At 36.4% G+C, this 21847-nt stretch overlaps 2 protein-coding genes across 4 annotated transcripts in view; one reads left to right on the top strand and one right to left on the bottom strand.

Moving 5' to 3' along the window:
- Window positions 1–11248, bottom strand: part of LOC107154837 (amine sulfotransferase-like) — a 45670-nt gene extending 34422 nt beyond the window's left edge. Inside the window, exons 1-3 of one of the 3 annotated variants that reach the window (XM_048792601.1) lie at window positions 10826–11248; window positions 5573–5742; window positions 3636–3710 (exon numbers count right to left, since the gene is read on the bottom strand). The gene's annotated coding sequence lies outside the window, so the exon portion shown is untranslated. The remainder of the gene's footprint in view (window positions 1–3635; window positions 3711–5572; window positions 5743–10825) is intronic. The other 2 variants (XM_048792557.1, XM_048792636.1) reach the window with 2 other exon arrangements.
- The window catches only part of LOC107154821 (amine sulfotransferase-like), a 36950-nt gene continuing 22785 nt past the window's right edge, over window positions 7683–21847 (top strand). The window contains 3 exon segments of the mRNA XM_015500548.2: window positions 7683–7911; window positions 19341–19492; window positions 21045–21248. Coding sequence (XP_015356034.1) covers window positions 19351–19492; window positions 21045–21248 — 346 coding nt within the window. The 5' untranslated portion in view covers window positions 7683–7911; window positions 19341–19350.

The raw sequence follows: 21847 nt of genomic DNA, 5'->3' as shown, positions 1-21847 counted from the left end.
ATACAATCAATCAACAAATACATGAAAAAATGCTCACCATCTCTAGCAATCAGAGAAATGCAAATTAAAACTACTCTAAGACACCATCTCACTCCAATAAGAATGGCAGCCATTATGAAGTCAAACAACAATAAGTGCTGGCGAGGATGTGGGGAAAAAGGTACACTCATACATTGCTGGTGGGACTGTAAATTGGTGCAGCCAATTTGGAAAGCAGTATGGAGATTCCTTGGAAAGCTGGGAATGGAATCACCATTTGACCCAGATATTCCCCTTCTCGGACTATACCCAAAAGACCTAAGAAGAGCATACTACAGGGACACAGCCACATCAATGTTTATAGCAGCATAATTCACAATAGCTAGAATGTGGAACCAACCTAGATGCCCTTCAATAGATGAATGGATTAAAAAATGTGGCATTTATACACAATGGAATATTACTCAGCACTAAAAAACAACAAAATTGTGGCATTTGCAGGGAAATGGATGGCATCAGAGCAGATTATGCTAAGTGAAGTTAGCCAATCCCTAAAAAACAAATGCTGAATGTCTTCTCTGATATAAGGGGGGTGACTCAAAATGGGATAGGGAGGAAGAGCATGAGAAGAAGACTACCACTAAATAGGGAAGAGAGGTGGGAGGCAAAAAGAGGGAGAAGGGGAGTTGCACAGAAGATGGAAGGAGAACCTCATTGTTATACAGAATACATATATGATGTTGTAATGAGAAAAAGAAAAAAAAGTGTGTCACATTAGATTGGATAGAGAGAAAGGATGGGAGAGGAGGGGAGGAGTAGGGAGGATAGGAAGGGCAGCAGAATAGAATAGACAATATGATTGATGTATGTACATTCCATGTATGTATTATATATCAAAATGCATTCTACTGTTATGTATGACTAAAGAAACAAATAAAAACTAAAAAAAAGAAAAAAAATGGAGAGGACTGGGATATAAAATACCCAACAGATTTCAAAGACAATGCAAAAAAAATGGGTGTAAAGTATCTCATTAGTTAACTCTACAATATGATGATAATATTTGGAATATATTAGGTTAAATTAAATGCATTGTTAAAATTTAAAAAAACAAAAAACCTTTCCCAGTGCCAAAAGCAGAGTTAGTTGTTAGATTCTGACACAGTAGCCTGCTGTCAAGATTATAGAATAGTAAATGCTATAATACATTTCTAGTATATGCCGGACTTTTGTATTTATTTTATACCTTTTTACTTTTATACCTTTTGACACTCTCTACCTCTCAGCTTGTTGGCATGTGATTATCCCCAAAGCTTAGAAATTGAGTCACTTGTTCAAAGTCGTACAACTAGTAAGTGATTGATCTAGGATTCGAACACAGATGCAACTCCAAAGCCAAGGTTTTCTATCATATGAAACTATATGTTGCACTTATACATCTTTATTGTCTCTTTCACTTAACTGTAAGCAACTCAAAATCAGAAAAGTCTTTTTTACATATACATCTCTGGGCCTGGAAGGCAGTAGACAGTCACAGTCTGGAAATGAATCGGTAAATGAACAAATGAAAGTTGAGAACTAAGAACAGAAATCATGGTGTGTCCAAAACAGGAATAAAACCATGAGCATTGTAACATAAATATGGGACAGAGTTGCTCAGATTTCATTGTTTCAGAGACCTTCCTCCCTTCCTGTTCCTGAGTGTTTCCACTCTGAGATGGAGCTTTTCATCTGCACCTGATAATTCAGCTCTTTCAGGTTCTAAAACCAATCCTACCTTTGTTAGGAAGATTTATGGAATCTAGCTTAGGGACTCAGGCTTGAGGATCAAATACAGCTTATCTGTGTTCCCCTCAAACCCTAGTTTTAGGGTGCAGATCTCTGCCTTGTGATGCTGTGCCTGTAGATAGCCAATACCTCACTCTTACACAGGAGTTTGGACTTTGACTAGTGCTGCCTTGAGAATCAGCCTGATCCCCACCTGCTGTGCACTCCCACGTGTCTGTTATTAGGCATGGATATGCAACCAAAGGAGCCTACCATCAATTCCTTGATTCCTATGGCCTGTTCCTTCTGTCTGAGCACTCTAGAACTCACTGCATCAGGCTGAGTCTCTCCAATGGGCTGCTGAGCCCTAGGGAATGCACCCACTGTTTGATCTTTTCCCTGCCCCTCCTATCTTTTCCATGACAGGGTCTCTTACTGAAGACACTTTTCTACACATTAAATTTCTTTTTTCTTTAATTATTTTTTATTTATATATGACAGCAGAATGCATTACAATTCTTATTACTCACATAGGGCACAATTTTTCATATCTCTATATACAAAGTATATTCACACCAATTCATGTCTTCATACATGTACTTTATTTTTAATTTTTTTTAATATTTATTTTTTAGTTCTAGGTGGACACAATATCTTTATTTTGTTTTTATGTGGTGCTGAGGTCTGAACCCAGTGCCCCAAGTGATCTAGGCGAGCACACTGCCACTTGAGCCACATCCCCAGCCCATACATGTACTTTAGATAATAATATCCATCACATCCCACCATCATTTCTAACCCCATGCCCCTCCCTACCCCTCGGACCCCTCTGCCCTATCTAGACATTAAATTTCCAACTACATAAACATTTTAAATAGTCTAGCAATAATAGAACATAGAAGATCAGTGGATATGCATAAATTACAAGTATACAGGCATTTAGGAAATATACAATTTTAAAATATTTGAAGCTAAAATTTTTGTAATACAACAAATTTTACTCTCTATTGTAACTTTTCCTCCTTTGGTACCATCTCTTTCACCCATTTGGCTCTGAAGCTTATAATAACTATTTGATTCCTTTCCTCTTATATGTCCTGTGAATATAATATGCATAATATCAAAACATAATATAAAGATCTTGCCTTGAAACAGAATGCAGATTACACTAGATTTATTTCAAATTTTCTAAAAAAATTAAATGGAAAACATGCAATCAATTTAAGCCTTTTCATTACAATCATGCATCATAATGACAAGGATACATTCTAAGCAATATGTCATTAGGTGATTGTGTTATTGTGCAAAAACCATAGAGTGCACTCACACAAACCTAGAAGGCACAGCCTATGTACACTAGGAGCACACTGTGTGCTCTACTTTAATGTAATGGGTAGTGCAGTAGGTTTGTTTACACCATAACCACAAACGCATAATGCTTTGTGCTGTGACATTATGACAACTTTGATGTTACTAGATGACAGGAATTTTCCAGATCATTAAAAACTTAAGGGGTCACTGTCATGACTGCATCTGATATTCATTCATTATTCAACAAATATTTAATGAGAAACAGCAATTTGGAGAACATAAAATAGAAGAAAATCATTTTATCTGTTATCCAGAAACTTACCCCACAAACATTTAGCAAAATGTGAGGGTTGAAAAAAACTAAAACAAGATATGAAACAGAAATGCCTAAATAAGGAAGTGGGTGGTGAGAAGTAAGGTTGATTGGAGAAGGCTTGAAGAGATTTTTTAAAAATAGAGCACAAATACTATTTGGAGAATTATAAAATAAATAGTAACAACAACATAAAATTAAAACAACACTCCACCAAACCCAAAGAATCCCTCAGGATTTAAATATTAAAAGTCATAATAATTACTGCTTCATTTTCTAATTCCCGACCAGCTCCTTTCAAACTCTGGAGAAAAAAGAGCCTTCTGCTTTTCTTTATTTCCTGCATTGGAAGCAACTCATTTTCATTTTGGAGTGTATCTATTTTTTACTAAAATGTAAAATTTTTCATTTAAAATGTGTCATTTTTATATCTTGAGTAATGATTTCAATGATGTCAACAGCATTTTCAGGACACTTATCTAATATGTCTTCATCAGCATATTAAAATATAATCATATCTACCCAAAAAGAGAAGATTCCATATTTTTTGGTAGGTTCCAGACATAACTTTTCTATGTTCATATATGACTACACAACCAGTGAAACTCCACATCATGTACAACCACAATGATGAGATCCTAATTAGAATAAGGTAAACTTCTTGTATGTATAATATGTCAAAAAAAAAAAAAAAACCCTCTACTATCATGAAGAAATGCTGGGAGCCATTAGCCAAGTAGGTATGACAATTTCCTTGCCAGCGTACCCCATGTTGCAGTGACATTGCATGTAGGTGACCTTGCTCAAGGACCAGGGCGGATTAGGGTGTTCCCGGTTTAGGATAATTGGGTTTAGGGCGTTCCAGTTTAGGGCGTTCCAGGTTTAAGATTATTCCTGCTGGGAATAGGGCGTATCCTGCTGCCTGAGTTCCCCTTGAGTTCTCACGGGATTCAGAGTATTTTTTGGGAGACAGAAGCCCAGTGAGAGTGGATTTGGGCAGAGAACGTGGATTTCCCCAGAACGTGTTTGTAGACGGCTGGTGTGAGTTCAGGAATAAAGAGTTGCTGTTTGAATCTACAAGCTGTGTGCTGGCTCGTGATTGTGTGCCCAGCCAGACTGCGGCAAAGAAAGAGTATTTTAAGAATCATTTCATGAAGACTCAGTTGGATGTTTAGGGAATTTCAATAACTTGAAATCCTAGATTTTTCAGTGAAAAATTTATACCATGAATGAACCAAACGTATCCTAGAACTTTCTTAGGAAACACCTGTAATATGATTTGAATGTTTAAGTTATTAAAGAAAAACATCATAGCAAGATACATATTCCACATGAGGTACATTGTCATATTTCATTTATGAAATTTAAATCGCTTGGTTATATATTTCTTCACTTTTGCCTTACCTTCTTTTCCACTCCCTCTTCTACTTTCTCTCACCAAATCCAATTTGATTTCTAAATCATGTCGATTCTGTCTTTAAGATGTGTTCCTTTCCTTTCTATCTCATTATTTAAGCCAATTATCTGCTCCAGTGAGTTAAGAACTACAAAGAATGAATTTCATATTGCAATCTTCAGCCACACATGACCAAAGACAAGTCATCAAATATTACTCCTCTTTATTAAATGTGACATCCCTAATATCTTGTTTTTAAAACACTGCTTTTGGGCTGGGATTGTGGTTCATTGATAGTGTGCTTGCCTACCATGTGTAAAGCACTAGGTTCATTCTCAGCACCACATGTAAATTAAATAAGATAAAGGTCCACTGACAATTAAAAATATATTTTAAAAAACACTGCTTTTTCTTTCACAACTGAATTAATGAAACTTCCTCTACCCTCTCAATTATTAATTGCATTTTATACATAAATACTAGTGTATGTTTTTTCAAATCCCAGAATTGCAATGTGAATTTACTTTTAAGAAAAGTCTCTGTCAAAATACTTTCACATTGAAAAGAAACTCTTCTGTTCAGTGTGGATACAGGCATGAATTGCTTTTCTGGTGAATATGCTTTATTATTTCTCAAATTTTGTTTCTAATTATTTGTTCAATTAGACCTTCTGTCCCAGTGAAGTAAATTTAATAAAAATCATTTTCATTCATATGGTAAGAACCAGCTAATAGCCTTTATAAGTTCCCAGTATGTCATTTCTCTCAAAAAATATTTTAAAATCACCTTTATGCTCAAGGACTTACCACTTTATGTCATTCCCAAACAATTCTTCCTTGGCTTAGAGTGGCTCTTTCTGAGAACACTGAATTGCTGCTATAAAATTTTGTAAATTATGTATTTCCTATTCAGAAACTGCATTAGGTTCTTCCATGGCCAAGATTAGAATTGTATTTTTTATTTATTTCCTCCTTTGCTAGAAAGAAACAAAATAAATATAAGCTCAATAATTGTCTATTTACTATTAACTGACCTGAGATATTATTTCTGAGTTTCTTCTTTAATGTGTATGTTTATCTTTGACCTTAAGACTGTCATAAGACATTCTGAATTTAGTTGTACAATGTTCCTGATTTCATACACCAAAGGCATGTCCTAATCTTTGTAGATATATATTAAAAATTTTATGATGTTCTGAAAAGAATCAATATAAATTCTTATAGCTTTTATTTAATTATTTTATTCTCCAGTTATTATTCTCCAATTTCTCTTCATAGGGATTATTTGATAATAGCTAATTCTTGCATCAAATATAGTATAGGTAGTGTATTGTTCACATTGGTTATATTCTCATCATTTATTGATATTTAAGGGTCTTCTAAAAATAATTCTTCCACAGTTCCATTTCATTTGAAAGTTTCATATCAAGAGTATGAAACATATAAAATTACATGATTTCTATCACAGAGAATAAAAGAATTGCCTCTGATAATGTTCACAAACAAACATTTATAGGAAGAGATGTTGGCAAGGAGTAAGGATAGCCATAAATTTTTAATATGTTGAACATTTTTAATATGCTGAGCAAACCAAAGCAAGTAAAGTTCATGTCACAGAAAGAGAGAGAGAGAGAGAGAGAGAGAGAGAGAGAGAGAGAGAGAGAATATGTCACAAGAAAATATGCAGATGCTATTGGCAACCAATGTGAAAGGCAGTTCACAAATCTTATGTTTGAAGTATATGTTGTTCTGTTGCCCAAACATCACTGTTCTTGTTCTTCAACAGGATTGTTTTGACTAGGAGTTTCTTTAAAACTTTATCAACCTTGCCTAATTTTTATTTAGTGTTGAAACTCATGGAGAAGCCTCTAGACTAAAAAGATGGTTGTTTGGGGGCAATAGCAGGGTTTTTAACTAGAGTGTTTGATTTGCTCCAGTTAGGAGCTAGGAAAATCAGACTCCAAGCCCAAAGTCTTATTTTATCTTTCAATATAATTTTAAGTTTCAATATAATGTCCATATGTGCTTTATTCATAGTTCTTCATTTATAAAACTCCCTGGATTTTGTCCTTTCCTTTGTGGGACACTTTTGGAAGTCTGAGCTTAAAGATGATGCACTAGTTTATCTGGTGAAGGAAATTTCAATACAACACAGCATTTAGATCATAGCATTGGTGTAATTGACTGATTTTGATGCATGGGATTGAAAAGCAAAAAGGAAGAGAGCACAGGGATTTGGGAAATTTTTAGCTTGACCAGAAAAGAAAGAGTACAGAAAGTTTCAACTAAAATGGGTATGGCAATGCTTCACACTTGGACAGTAAGAAGGATTTCTCAAGAGCAGCCATCACAGGCTCTGATAAAAATGCAAATTTGTTTCAAAAGTATTGCAGAGAAGAATCATTTGAGAAAAGAGCCCTAGGCCACCCTGAATGCCCAGGACTACTTAGAGAATCATTTCTCTATGTATAGCCAACTTGGTAGTCAGAGGCTGCCACATCTGTGGATCAAGCAAGCCAAGGCACAGCTCATAGCAGATGCAGACTTTGGCATTACACACATGATCTCATTGGGCAAGCAGACAGAATGCAAGATGTATCATCATTGTAGCTTCCATTGAAATGTCAGAGGAAATCTTCGGGTGATGTCGGGCAATATCCAGGGTCAAAGTTTTGCAAGGAACTCAGTCTTGTGACAGCTACTCTCTTGAGACATGCCTGTGATTTCCGTGAAGTGTCTTGACACACTAGGAGTATGGCTTCCGCGTATGTGCCTGCCTGAAGGCAGATATGGCTTCCGCTTGAGCAAACCTAATTCTGCTAAAGCCCTAGCAACAAGGGTGTGCCTTATCTCTGTTGGCTCCTGCTATCTCCTCCATTCTAACCCCTCCTTCTTTCTCTATAAAAAGCCTATGTACACAATAAGAGTTGCTGGGCCATTTCGGCTGACTCAACTCCGGACTCTGTGTGATTTTTGGCCAGGCGGGGTGGCAGAGGCCGGGTTGTGACACTCATCTCATTAAGCCCTGGGGACACTAGCTGGTCTAGTGCTCTCTGCTAATCTCCATCGGAGGGCAGTTCTGACAGCTCTGACAGCTGGTGCCCCATGTGAGGAGGGAACTTCGCTGATGAGCAATCAGTCTACGGGTGAGTGTACCCACATAAGTTATGGGGCAGTCTTCTTCAAAAAATGATCTCTCCCTTCAATCCCTCGGAGTTCTCCTTAAGAGTAGAGGTCTCGAGATTTCTGACACTCAGGCATTTAAGACCTGGGAGACTATGGTTAAGGCTGCTTCCTGGCTACCAGAGAGTAATTTATTTGATTGGGAGACCTGGGATAGGATTGAACAGCTGGTCCGAAAAGCCCAGGTTAATCGGGGTGAAATTCCTCCTCTTGGAGTTTATCCCATCCTGTCAGCCCTTAAGAGTTGTTTCCCTCCTAGTAGGTCGTGTTCCACACCAGAGGTCAAGGGCCTGCAGCTAAGGGAGGCACTCGGGACAAGATCTATTCCCCTAGGAGACCCTGACCACACACCTTCAACTGAAGCCAGTCCTAAAAGGGAAAGGGGCGATGAGGAGTCCGGGGAGAGCCAAAATGCAGGACCCTTGGACCCCTTTGATGCTGCTCCATGGCCTCCTAGACAGGGAAATTCTCTCCACCCTCCATTACCTAGTTCTGAATCCTCTCAGAACCCTTTTAAAGCATCCACCAGCAGCCCTGGCAGGTCACCCTCTGCCCTTCCTCCACCATATCTGAACTCCGGACGAGGCTGTACTCCCTTCTAAGGGCTCAAAGTCTCCTACCGGTTGCTGGCTCCACACGGAGTCAGAACCCCTCTCACAGCTTAGTTCAGGGCCATGTCAATTATTTCCTGTTAATATTAATCCAGGTGGTAATCGCCCTGCAGCCTGGTATCCCTGGGATCCAGGTGATCTCAAGGAGTTACTTCAGGGCTTTGCCCATCAACCATGCACCTTGGCAGATTGGAGGGCTTTGGTCCTGGCGATTCTTCCTACCCCAACAATGGGCAGCCAACTCCTTGTTGTTTGCCTCACTATGGTAACCATGGGGTGCCTGGCGGAAAGAGCAAGTTTCCTGGTCCCACCTCCCACACTTTCGTGGGCTTCTAATTGATTCTTCCACAGTCACTCAGACAGAACTTCTAGTCCCGCCTTCCAATCACTAACCTGTATTTTCTGTTTCAGATTGCTTCCAGAGCTGCCCAGAGCCCATATTTTTAAGAATGCCTATCTGTAAATGCTAACGAAAGATATTTTTTTCAGACAAAATTTAATTCCACAGGTTTCTATGTTGCAGCCCTAAATTTAAGTTAGTTCTGAGTTAAATAACCTGACTTTTGGGGCTGGGGATGTGGCTCAAGCGGTAGCGTGCTCCCTGGCATGCATGTGGCCTGGGTTCGATCCACAGCACCACATACAAACAAAGAGGTTGTGTCCGCCAAAAACTAAACTCTCACTCTAAAAAAAAAAAATTAAAAAAAGATAACCTGGCTTTTCTTATAGTTGTGTTACTAAATAATCTATTAATAAGAGATATCTAACATGCTTGTTTGTATTTAACTTTAATTTTGGAGGTTATGGAGATGCATTTGCTCGCCACAGGAACAAAGCCAGCAATGTTCCTGTAATGACCAAAAAAAATCCTTATTCTAATTCCTGACTATAAAAAATAAATATGTATACACAAGGATCTTATTTCAGTTACATCAAGTGACATCACATAAAAGAGTGCACTCCTAGGTAAAAATAAATTGAAATGGATCCAAGTATTTTAAAAACCATGTGATTACATAAAGTTAATACAATTATAAGTTATGTCCTTATTCTTAATATAATCTGTAAAATAATTAGCACATGTCTAATTGTTTAGTTAATATATATTTGCCTAATTGTTTTTTAACAGAAAACTCGTAATTTATATGTTTTATACGTACATTCATCAGATACTCTGCCTTTTCAGTTACAGATATTTGAGATAAATGTATTTACTATAAATTTGCTTTTAAGTGAAAATACAATCTTCAAGTAGTTTCTAATTCTCAAAGTTATTGTTCAAACTCAAAACATGATAAACAAATATAATTCTTTTTTATTTATTCATTTTTTTATAATTAGTTGTTCAAAACATTACATAGTGCTTGACATATCATATTTCATACATTTGATTCAAGTGGATTATGAACTCCTATTTTTACTCCGTATACAGATTGCAGAATCACATCGGTTGTACATCCACGTTTTTACATACTGCCATACTAGTGTCTGTTGTATTCTGCTGCCTTTCCTATCCTCTGCTATCCCCCATCCCCTCCCCTCCCCTCCCCCCATCTTTTCTCTCTACCCTAACAAATATAATTCTGTCTACAAAATATCTAAGGATTTAAACTACATTTTTATTGATATTTCTTATCAAAGTACAATAATTTGTTTATAGAGTCTAAGGTTTCCAGAAATTATTCCAAAGTATAACCAGAAAAAAAAAATCTAAAAGAAAAAGATGCTTCAACAAAGAGAAAGCACACATTGGATCCGAACAGGCAGAGAGAAATCAACATGCTACTCCTGTAGTTCCCCTTACCATGGGGATGCTCGCAGGGACTGCAGAACAATATGCCTCAGGGATACAACAAGCTGCCATTCCCCCACCCCCCACTCACTCCTCTCTTCTGTCAGTGCCCACACTCAGACCCACCAGGTCCTCTTACCAGCTAACTCAAAACTCAAACAAGCTGAGTAGAGCCCTCAGACCCCCGTATCAGAGACCTGATGAAAATGGCCTTTAACATTGCTTTGTCATCACTGAAAACAGGTTACTAAGAATTAAAGTCCCTTACAGGCTTTTTGGGATATTCACTCTGGTCTTCCCCTCTGCTCTACCTGTTCAACTGCTCAAGTTTTCCTTGCTAGGAAAATCCCAAACCACTTTCCCATTATTCTTTTACATCTCCTTCCTCATTCTCAGATCCACCAGAGCTGCTCTCAGCCCTGCCTTCCCCGTCTTCCCCCTCCCTACCCAGGCCCACAAAAAGTCTTAACTGACCTTCTCCAGAAATCTTCACCATGGCTGATTTTAGGACTTTCAGCAAAAGAATCCCTATAAAAGAGTTCAGTGTAGATAAACTTCCTTTTTTCGTGTTGCCCTGTTTTACTTGGCCACTGGCTAGAAAAATCAGTGCTCCAAAAGCTAGACACTCCCTTACTAGTTTTTCACAAAATATGTAAATAAGGCCTCTGGCCTTGAGCTGGGCTTCACAGTGATGGCTACATTTCTAAGATAAGGGAGTTATCAACTAGGCTCCATGGTAACAGCTGGCAGGATGAGGAAAGAAAGGAAAGAAAAAGCTCTCCCCCTCCCAGGTGTCCTTGAAAAGTTAACTTGCCCAGAACAGAAATAAAACAAAAAACAATAAACAAAAACTGCTTTTTGTCAACAGAGTGATATTGTTTTGTCTTGATCCATCATGGCCACAGAGTGGTCTTGTCTAATCCTAACGTTATGTAAGATTGATTATGTTTAATAGGAGAACAACCAGACTTTGTCATGAGTAGCAGAACAGTTTGTCTGATAAAACTGGCCTCATACTCACAGCAGGGCCTGGCTGACAGGCCCCAAAGACGAGACAAGATACTGGAAGATAATATACTTTCTTTAATATGAAGAGAAAAACTGGGCACAACCCCAAGGACATCACATAGGGCAGGTATTTTCCCAGAAGTACTACAGTCTTAGCTGATGTTGCTGATGATTCTCAAATTACATCAAGGACACCCAGCACCATGAGTGATACAGAGAAGTGAAGAATCTCCTTACATAAGAAGATCCAATTGAAAAACTTGAAATGTGAAGGATGAACAGCTTAAAAAGAAACCATGAAACCTTGATATGGCATTCCTGCTGCGTTAGATGGCTTTTTGCCACTGTGATAAAATGTTTGACAAGAACAGCTTAGAGGAGAAAAAATTTATTTTAGGCTCGTATCTTCAGAAGTTCAGTCTATAGTCTCTTATTTAGTATGAGAAAACTGGTGCAAACTCAAAAAACTGTTGCAAAGGGCAGAGGTTATTTCATAAAATGGGATAGTCTAGTGAATAGGTTACAACTCTCATAATCTAATCATTTCACCTCTGAGCATTCCTGTATTGACTACTGCAATGAGCTTATTGGGAGACACCTTATATCCAAACCGTAATACCAGCCTAGGAATTTTGCTTCAGTTTAAGTAGGATGGAGTGAGGGAGAAAGGAAGCTCCAAGTGTCCTCTATAACATAAAAAGATTGCAAGCTAATCATCATCTTTGTCATAGTTGATGAACCAATATTGATACAGCATTTTTAACTAATGTGCACTGTTTACATTAGGGTTCATTGCTCATGTTGAATTTGTTTTATAGTCTGGACAAATGCATCACGAGTCCAGCATTCAAAGTTCATACAGAATAGTTTCAGTAAAAATCCTATGTGCTCCACGTGTTAACCCCTCTTCCTTAACCCAAACCTTGGAAACCACTAATCTATTCACTATTTCTATTGTTGCCCTTTCCAGAATATGCTATAATTGGTATTACACAGTATTTAATCTTTTTGGACTGATCTTTTTGCACCTTTTGCATTTAAATCTCCTCCTTGTCTTTTCATGATTTCATAGCACATTACCTTTTTCACTAAATAATATTCACATTATTTATGAACAGAACCAGTTTTATTTCTTTCTTGTCAACAAGTATACATTTGATTTCCTTTACTTGTGTAATTGTATTACCTAGACCATGTAGTACAATAGGAGTGATAAAGGCACATTCTTACTTTTCTGTTAGGATAAAATAACTTATTTTTCTACCATTAAGTACAATGCTAGATGTAGGCATTATTTTTTAAAGATATTTATTATAAAATAAAGTCCCACTCCAATATTAAGTTGCTGGAGTTTCTTTTCAAAATGAGCGAGCATGAGATTTTGCGAAATACTTTTTCTATATTTACTGATAAAGGCATAATTTGTCTTCATAAAAATAAAATAAAGGTATTATGTCTACCTACAACTAAAAACTAAATGTTTAAAAAAATTTTGAGACTAAAATCATGTCCTTTTATTTCTATTTACTTATATGGGTATTTCCTTAGAATAATGACATTATCTAAAATAAACATAATACAATTATCAAAAGCAGGAAATGCAACATTGATGCAGTTCTATTATATAAACCACAAATATATATTTTAAAATGTTCAGTTGTAACAACAATATCCTATAGATTTTTTTTCTGTGATAGGATCAAATGCAACATCATGCATATTTATTAATTTATTTATATTGTGGTCTTGGGTATAGAACCCAGGGGCACTGTAACACAGAAGTACACCAGCAAGCTCTTCTATTTTTTATTTTGAGACAGTGTCTGAATAACCTTCCTGACTGCCCTCAATCTTGCAATCCTCCTGCCTCTGCCTCCCAAGTCACTGAAATTACAGGTGTACACCATTGTGCCAGACTATGCTTTGTATTTAATTGTCATGTCTGGCTAGTTTCCTTTATTCTCAAATCATTTCTGTCCTGCTTGCTTACTCCTTTTGGCATTGTTAAAAATAGTATATGGCATAATGGGTATTAATGAGTTTTTCTGATGTTTACTCATGATAGAATAAGGTTGAACTTTTTGACAGGAATGCCCTGAATTCAATGTGCTCTCAGTGGTCAACAGGAGAAATGTAGGTTGGCTTAATGTCAGTATTAGGGATGCTACTTTGATTAAATTGGTTAAAGTGGTGTCTATCTGGGTTTTACCTAGTAAAATGACTCTTCTGCACTTTATTACATAAAAATTAATTATTTGACAGTACATGCTTTGAATACATGTAAATAACCTCTTCCTCATTCAAGCATTCCCTCCCATTATTTCTTCTATATTTACTTCTTGATATTTCAGTCCAAAGAGATATTTTTCCTTCTCACATATTTAATCATGCCTTCATTTTTACCAGTATCCATCGGAGATATTTTATCTACAGATGTGAGGCAAATCCATCCCATCATCTGTTTCTATATAGTCTGTGAAGGAAGAATGACTTTCCTTCATGAATGGAAAAGAATTAAAATAATTTTTTTCACATAAACATTATATGAACTCTAAATTTCAGTGTAATTTCATGAAGTTTCATTTTCAAAATGTTATGGTCATTCATTTAATATGTCTCTGATCACTTTTGTATTACATAGTCAGTTTGAGCAATTGTTGCAGAAACTACACCTGGCTGTCTACATGAACATTGCTTTGCACTGTTGCCTATCGCACTACAAGTCACAGTGATGTCATTGTAACACAACAGTGCTTCATGTGGCAGGTGTTTTGTCATACCCTGGTAGTTAGTTAATGTTTTAAAATCACCAGTGCATACTCAGTGTGTAAAAGCTAGAAGAGAAAGGTGTATTATGAATATTTTTAAGGAAACGCGGAGTGTGGATTACCTTTTATTAAGGAAGTTGGCAAAGCACCCATTTGGCTATCAAATGCTAAAGAACATAGTGTATATCACCATTATCAGATTAAGCAATCATCACAATATTCCCAAGTCACAAGAAAGAAATGTTTAGAAACATTTAGAAGCTTAAAACCCATCAAATTCCAAATTCTTAGTTTTGCAAATATTTCAACACAGGCTACTAAAGTTATTGAAAGTGTTATATTTTTTGCTCCATTTAAGCTTTTATAGGTGTTCCACATCTGATAGGATGGGAAAAAATATTAAACATGGTTTCATAGATTCAACATCAGAAAATAGTCTGCCCTGCTTGACTATCAAATGAATCACTAAGATGTTGACTTTGATTACAGATTCATTTTCATTTTTTTTTTTTTTTGGTAAAAAAAATTTAATGAGATTTAATGGGTGAGGCCTACTAAAGAGTCTAGTCTTTGGAAAGAGGATATAGTAATACTTTTTAAATGCATGTTTTTTTTACAAAAAAGAAAAGGAAAAATGAAAATGATGCTGTAAACAAACTTCTCAGTATTCATTTGTGAGTCAAGCAAGGTAGGCTGTTTCCTGCTGTTCATTCAAGTAAATGAACTTTGATTAAAGCAGTTGAAGACATGTGCCCAGAGAAAATAAAGTTGCCTAACATCACACTCCCCTTCCAAAATGAGTGCACTCTAATTTTACTACACATGTATTGACAAGAACTGTTATAAATTAGTGTTATCTTTGCATCTGTTAAAAAAAATTAGGGACTTTTTTTCTTTCTTGTTGATAACATCTGAATACTATTTTGTTCTTGCCCCTTGTCCTGAAAGGCCTAAAACTTTTAATGTATGTCTCAGCCAGTAAGGTTTGTCTTACCTTTATATAAACTCACATTTCCTTATTGTACTGAAAAGGTTGTGATCTATTCTATGATTATGTATTGCAAAATTCGAATTGTTCTTGAAGTGGTCAGATGTGATACCTGCAAGCTGGCTCTGGTGTCCTTTTGACTTTTTCATTATTCTTTGTGTAAATCTTTACACTGTGGTACAAGATGTCCCACATCTATCCTTTCCTGCTGCACCTCTGCACTCAGCCATTGCTCTGGATTCCTCTCAGGCCGCCTTACTTGCTAGATGCACATAACATCTAGCAAGAAGGGAAGAAGGGAATCAAAACGCTGCCTCTGCTCATGGAAGCAGCTGTCTTATTCACTTGGCTGTTATTACTGACTGGTCTAGATGTCTCACAGCTGATAATTATTGGGAGTCAGGGAGAAAAAGAGGGAAGAGAGGAAGGCAAAAGATTCCAAGAACCTCAAAAGACCCCCTTATACATTCGGTTCATTAAAATTTGTATAATAAAAGAAATTCTTATTGAGCCTGTCATAATAATAAATAGAATACTCCTATTGATTTCTACTTTTCATGCTGTATTTATTTTCACAAAATGGACTATTTTAGAAACTCTAATTTGACAAATATCATGAGGAATAAGAGACAGCTTTAATATTTATAAACTGAAATTAGCCTCAGATTACACACTACTTTCTAACCAGAAGGAATTTTATTTTGAAAAGATTCAAGATCTCTCCGAGGTTCAAATTCTGTATGTAGTGGGAACTTGAGAATCAATCATTAGATAATCATTATCTAAGAGCAGATTTTATGAGCAACAAAAGACTGAGGAATGACTCAGTTTTTCATGAGAAATGTTAGAAAGACCTGAGATGAATCATAGTTATTTGTGGAAAACAAAAAGCTAACATCTATCATTAAAATGAATAACGGCACATTGATTAGAAAAGGCAAACTCTATGTACACTGGAAAACAAATTTATGTTCTTTTCGAGTTTATATAACCCACTTGTAAGTTTATATAACCCCTAGAGCCTTCTGTAGCCACTGCCAGTCAAACAACAGAAGAAACAAACTGGGTGAGATTATGCAAGGAAAGATCTTAAGAATGGTCACCAGCCCCTGAGATGGGCTGGAAAGACAGACTTAACCATCATTCAGGTACAAGGAAGCTGTCCTTGAAGATTTCGAATGTGTCTTTGTGTTTGTTTCATAATTGCTGTAATTCAGTAAATGTGCCCTCTCTTCTTCTGAAATTTTTAAAGTATCTCCAAAGGTTTGATCCCTTTAAAAAAAACCTGGGATAACCTGATATGCTTTCCCCAGTGTCAACAAAATCTTACCCAATTTATAAGAGCTGAGTTACTCAGTCAGGTTCTAGAACACTACTCACTGGCCAAAACAAACTCCATAGGGACTATTTATTCCTCAGTGACACAGCAGTTCCTGTCAGCTTAAAATTTTTGTGAGAGCTGGTTTTCCTTCAGCAGCTGATCTCAACAGTGAGTAATAACAGAATAGTTTCTGAGCCATTGTCAATTCTCATCCTGTTTTGCATGAGAGACAAATATCTGTATTGACCTCCTTTTCTCCCTAATTATCTATGAACACCCCCACCCCTTTTCTTTCGGACTTCCATGAAGGAATAAGAAGGAGACACAGAAAGGCTTGCTACTTACACAATTTCCTTCTCCTACATGCATCAAAGACATGCAAACTATACTGAGTAGCCAGAGGGCACCTACCTGAATCCTCTTCACATGCAGCTTTCTCCTTTGCTTCTGTGATACCAGAGCTCTCAAAATTTTCTCTCCCCTCAGACTGACAGTTGAGTGACTAAATAGAAGAATTCGGAATGTTTGTAGATGCTGCCTGATGCTCTTTCTCATCACTCATAGTTTCTGGAACCCTTTGTGAAATTTCAAAGGGTGTGTGGATGGTGTTACTAGCTGTTAGGAAGGATGTGGTAGGGATCACACTTCACTTTTGGCTTTCTCCTCAACTTATATCTCCTACCATGGGCTTCTCCATTTATCCATGTGATGCAGTATAAATTCTCCCTCACCACAATCTGAAGGCTGAATTCTCCAAGGTTTTTCCTAGGAAATGCAGGATGTCAATATCAAAATAGCTCTCCATCTGCCTGTATTGAAAACAATCTTTTGATGCATCAGCCCAGCTCTTCTGTCCCCAGGACTCAATATTTCATGTTTCCTACATGTCAACTTAATGAGGGGAAACCTCTAGCAGCTTAGTAGGGCCTTAATTTTATCTTTCATTTGGTAGCCAAGAAACCAATCATGAAGGCATCACTCAGGTGAGTCTAACATTAATCATTTTCTGTTCTTATTCTGGAAAAGACTAAACTCTGAATTCCTCCTATTGATCAGGTAACTTGGATTGTTTGTAAAGAACTCAATGTTATTTCTTGACATACAATTTAAACAAAGCCATATTTGCAGCTTTTTAGCAAATTCAGTTTCTTGGCATGCACAGAATTAAAAAAAAACCTGAAATCTATATTGATTCTAAATCTACTATTAGAACTTATGGGATTGTCTCAATCACGTAACCTTCAAGGAAAGATTTCTCAGGAAGAGCAAATAGAAATGCTTGGCTGGTCTGAATTTTGTAGGTATTTTGACCATGGAAATATACATGGAAGCATTCCTCTTGTGAGCACACTCAGAGAGGGTAACTGGAACTCTGTTTCCCACCCTTAGAATGCCCTGAAATTTCTCCTAGGAACTAGTAAGATAATGAATACATGTGCAATGTGTAGCTGCTGTGGCAATGCCCCTAGAGTCTTATTAGCCTAGACCTTGATCTCAGGCACACAGCTCCTGGGACAAACACAATGTTTCACTGAGCCTAAACCTCTCCACATAACAATAACTTTATACAGTGGACTTTCTTGAGAGCTCCATAAAACACCTAACATTGCACATTGCAGTTTAGTATGTAGCTGAGGATTAGCTGCATAATGTTGCTAAGTCTGTAATACAATGAACAATATGTACCAATGATGCCAATGACCTGAAGTAACCTATGGATATAAATAAAGCTGGCAGCTTGGCCATTCTGCCATCTTTCCTCCCTTTGCATCTTGCCTCTATGTCTCCCTTTTTGTTCTCATTACAAAATTTTAATAATATTTGTCTTTACATTGTTTGCTTTCCATTTTTGTTTTAGTTTATTATTGAGATTCATATGATTTCTGATTTTAAAATCTCCTACTGTAAACTATGATAACTTTCATGAAGTAGCTTGTAACTACGAGGGCAGCATTTCTGAAGTAACAACAATTTAAAGAGCAAAGCATTTTCATTTTTCACTTTCAACAGCATCTCAGATCCCTAATTCAGAAGTTTCTTTCAGACCCAATTGCTAAGAGCCAAGTATATGATGCATGGCATTTTTGGTCGAAAGGTGACGCCAGCTAGCCATTGAGATGATATGATTATGTTAAGATTTGCATTCATATGGATATTGGACTCCTGCTGTTCACCTAGGCCGGCTACGGGACTCCTGGAGAGTTCCCATTGGTTGGGGAAGTACAGTAGGAGGGAGTTCCGGGGGAGGAGCTCGCTCTGCAGTCCAGGAGGACGCGGCGTGGGTGGAAAAAATCTTCCCGGGCGGTACCGGACATTGGCGGCAGTTTCAAAAAATAAACTTTGTTCCTGCTTGAGTGGCTCGTGATTTTGTGCCCAGCCAGACTGCGGCACCCAATGAGTTATGCATACTCTAGAAAAACATTAGAAATAAAAGAATATCCATTGAAGAATTTCTTATTTCTACAACAATCAAAAAATATAAGCAATAAAAATGTAAAACACTAAGAATTTCTGGATAAAAAGTATGAATTCTCTGGCCAAATTATCCCTTCTCCAATCTTTCCAGTTCAGCTAGCTGGACAAGTTTAAATAATTTGGTTGACTTCTCTGAGTTAATTCCTCTTCTCTATGTTGAGGATCATGGTATCTGTTCCTCATGGACCTTTAAGAAGAGTTGTCTCACTTTTCAGCATTTCTGCTGCCTCATCTTTAAAACACTGATGCTAGCAATACAGCAATGTTGGTGTTTTGTGAAGTTTTAAATCATTCATATATGTGCTGTGCTTAGTGTCATTAATATGTTGATACACATCAGTCATTGCAATAGTGCTAGGCATATATTGACCACTCAATAACTATTATTCACTTCTAAAATAACTTGATATTATATGTTTGCACTTGTAGGTGAAAAATTATGGACAACACAAAGGAATACTTATTTGAATTTAAAGGCTACAATTTTGAAAGGTCTTTAGTTAAAATGCATATAGTACGAAGTGCAGATGATTTTGAAATTAGAGATGATCATGTCTTCATAGTTACCTATCCAAAATCTGGTAAGTGTAAAGAGTGGCCTCATGATAGTAGATTTTTCCTAAGTTTGGTATGTGTGTGTGTGTGTGTGTGTGTGTGTGATTGTGTCTCTGTGTATGTAAATGTGCTCAGACATCAACAGCAGCCTGACCTACATTTATATATCCATTAGGAATCAGAAAAAAAGTTAGCTAAATCTCAAATCTATACTACCAAAGCTCATTTGCAATAGATATATTGTCAATTCTGTTAAATATATATATATATTTCTTTATATATATATATAAAGAAACCAAATACTGAGCCATGAGCAGGTACTGGGTAAAGGCTGACCTGTTGGCTTGGTCTGTTGGACAGACCTGAGACAGTCCAAACTCATCTTTTCTCTAATTTGTAAATGCTTCCTGAGTTGGAAGATTTATCTTCCATAATTATACATGTTCCAAGATGTTTCATTTTCTTGAGAAGTATTCCATGTCAGCTGAGTTCCACTGAAGATTCTCAAAAACGTTTTCAACCAGTAAGTTCTACTAGAAAATGAAATAAGAATGATTTTGAGATTTGTGAAGATAATCATTACAAAGAAGTGGTAAAACACAATCCTGTTGGGCTAAACAAGTACTAATAATAGTAATAGTGACTTCTACTTCAGCAGGGCGGGATACTTGGCTTGGTTTGAGTTTTTATAGTTGCCCATGCAGACTAAGGAGTAAAGCTGTAGTTATTAAGATTTTACATACAATGTTTTGCTTATTTATAGTGTGGTTTCCCCAGAACACCACAAAGAAGTTGATCATACATGATTAGGCCAAACAAGTGAATAAAATATATATATATATATATATATATATATATATATATATATATATACACACTCATGTCAAGTTCTGCTATTTCCTGACATCCTTGGATGCTTAAATAGTTTACAAAACCACCTTACATGGTAAAGAGAAAAGGAGGGGAAAGTGAACTCGCTATAATTTTGTTAATTTGTCTATAATTCTAAAGGGTAAAGTTCTGAAAAAGGAATTTCATGAAAGAAAAACAGGTACCCACAAAATATAGTCAAAATGGACTCAGTAACCAATAACATATTGTAAGAAAATACAGAAGGAATAAGCTCGAAGACTCCAAACAGAAAGAAATGACACAGAGAAGGAAATGCTAATTTCCCTGATGTGATAGTACAGGGTGTATGCATGTGTGGAAATACCACACTCTACCCCATCAATATGTAGAATTATTATAAGTTAAGGAAAAAGTTAAAAACACGAAAAAGGACCTAACATGGAACAGGAAACAGAGAAGGAGAGGCAGAATTAATCTAAATCATTACTATCATGGAATCAGAACAAACACAGCTCTTCAAGTGACAAAGGAATTTAGAGTCTTTGATTTTATCTTTATTAACTTTAAAGTTTCATAGAGACAAAAATGAAAGTTGGACAAAGTTGTTAGCATACTTAGAGTGTTTAAAAGAAAAGAAAGCTCAAATGATTATGGTGAATGACACTATTGTTGACTTAATTTTTAATGACTAATTGAGTTTGAAAACAAGATGATTTATTTTTTCAGGTACCGTCTGGACTCAGCAGATACTAAGCTTGATTTATTTTGAGGGGCATCGTAACAGAACCGAAGACATCAAAACAATAGATAGAGCTCCCTTCTTTGAATACAATAATCATAATTTGGACTTTACCAAAATACCATCCCCTCAAATCTTCAGTTCTCATCTTCCATATTATTTAGTTCCAAAAGGTCTGAAGAACAAAAAAAGCTAAAGTATGTCATAGAGCTTAGTCTCTCTCTCTCTCTTTTTTTTTTTTTTTGCAAAAGCAAAATAACCAGCTTTAAGTAGATTCCCCAAATTATGTTTAGGATATTGCCTTCCACAATAAAAATATATGAATGTCCTAAAAACTATGCCTGTAATAAGCAATTGTGGATATAATTTGCAATTTATTCTATAGCATATAACAAAAATTCTTTCACATTGGCCATAAAATGCCATTCTTTTTTATGATTTCATAGAATTTTATTGTGTGGCTTTGCAATAATTAATGTGTATTTGATGGACAGATAAGTTTCAGCCAATGGATGTCTTGTGTTGTCATAAACATTCCTATAAAGACTTGCACTTTATTTCTCATGCCATGTTTCAATTAATGTGAAGTTTTCAAATTAAAATGTCTAATATTTTAAGTGTTGACAGGGATTACCTACCTGCTTTTTATAATATATGAATCATACTTCATCAAATACCATGTAGGAATGCCTCTGTCCTCACATGCTTACTAATAATGGGAATTTTCAAATTTGCCTAATATGCTAAGTAAGAAAGTAATCTCATTTTTGAGCGAATTTCACTTTCAATT

This window comes from Marmota marmota, unplaced genomic scaffold, assembly GCF_001458135.2.
Source record: "Marmota marmota marmota unplaced genomic scaffold, marMar, whole genome shotgun sequence".
NCBI classification, from domain to species: Eukaryota; Metazoa; Chordata; class Mammalia; order Rodentia; family Sciuridae; genus Marmota; species Marmota marmota.
The sequence above is the reverse complement of the archived record's forward strand: the minus strand, read 5'-3'. Positions and strand labels throughout refer to the sequence as shown.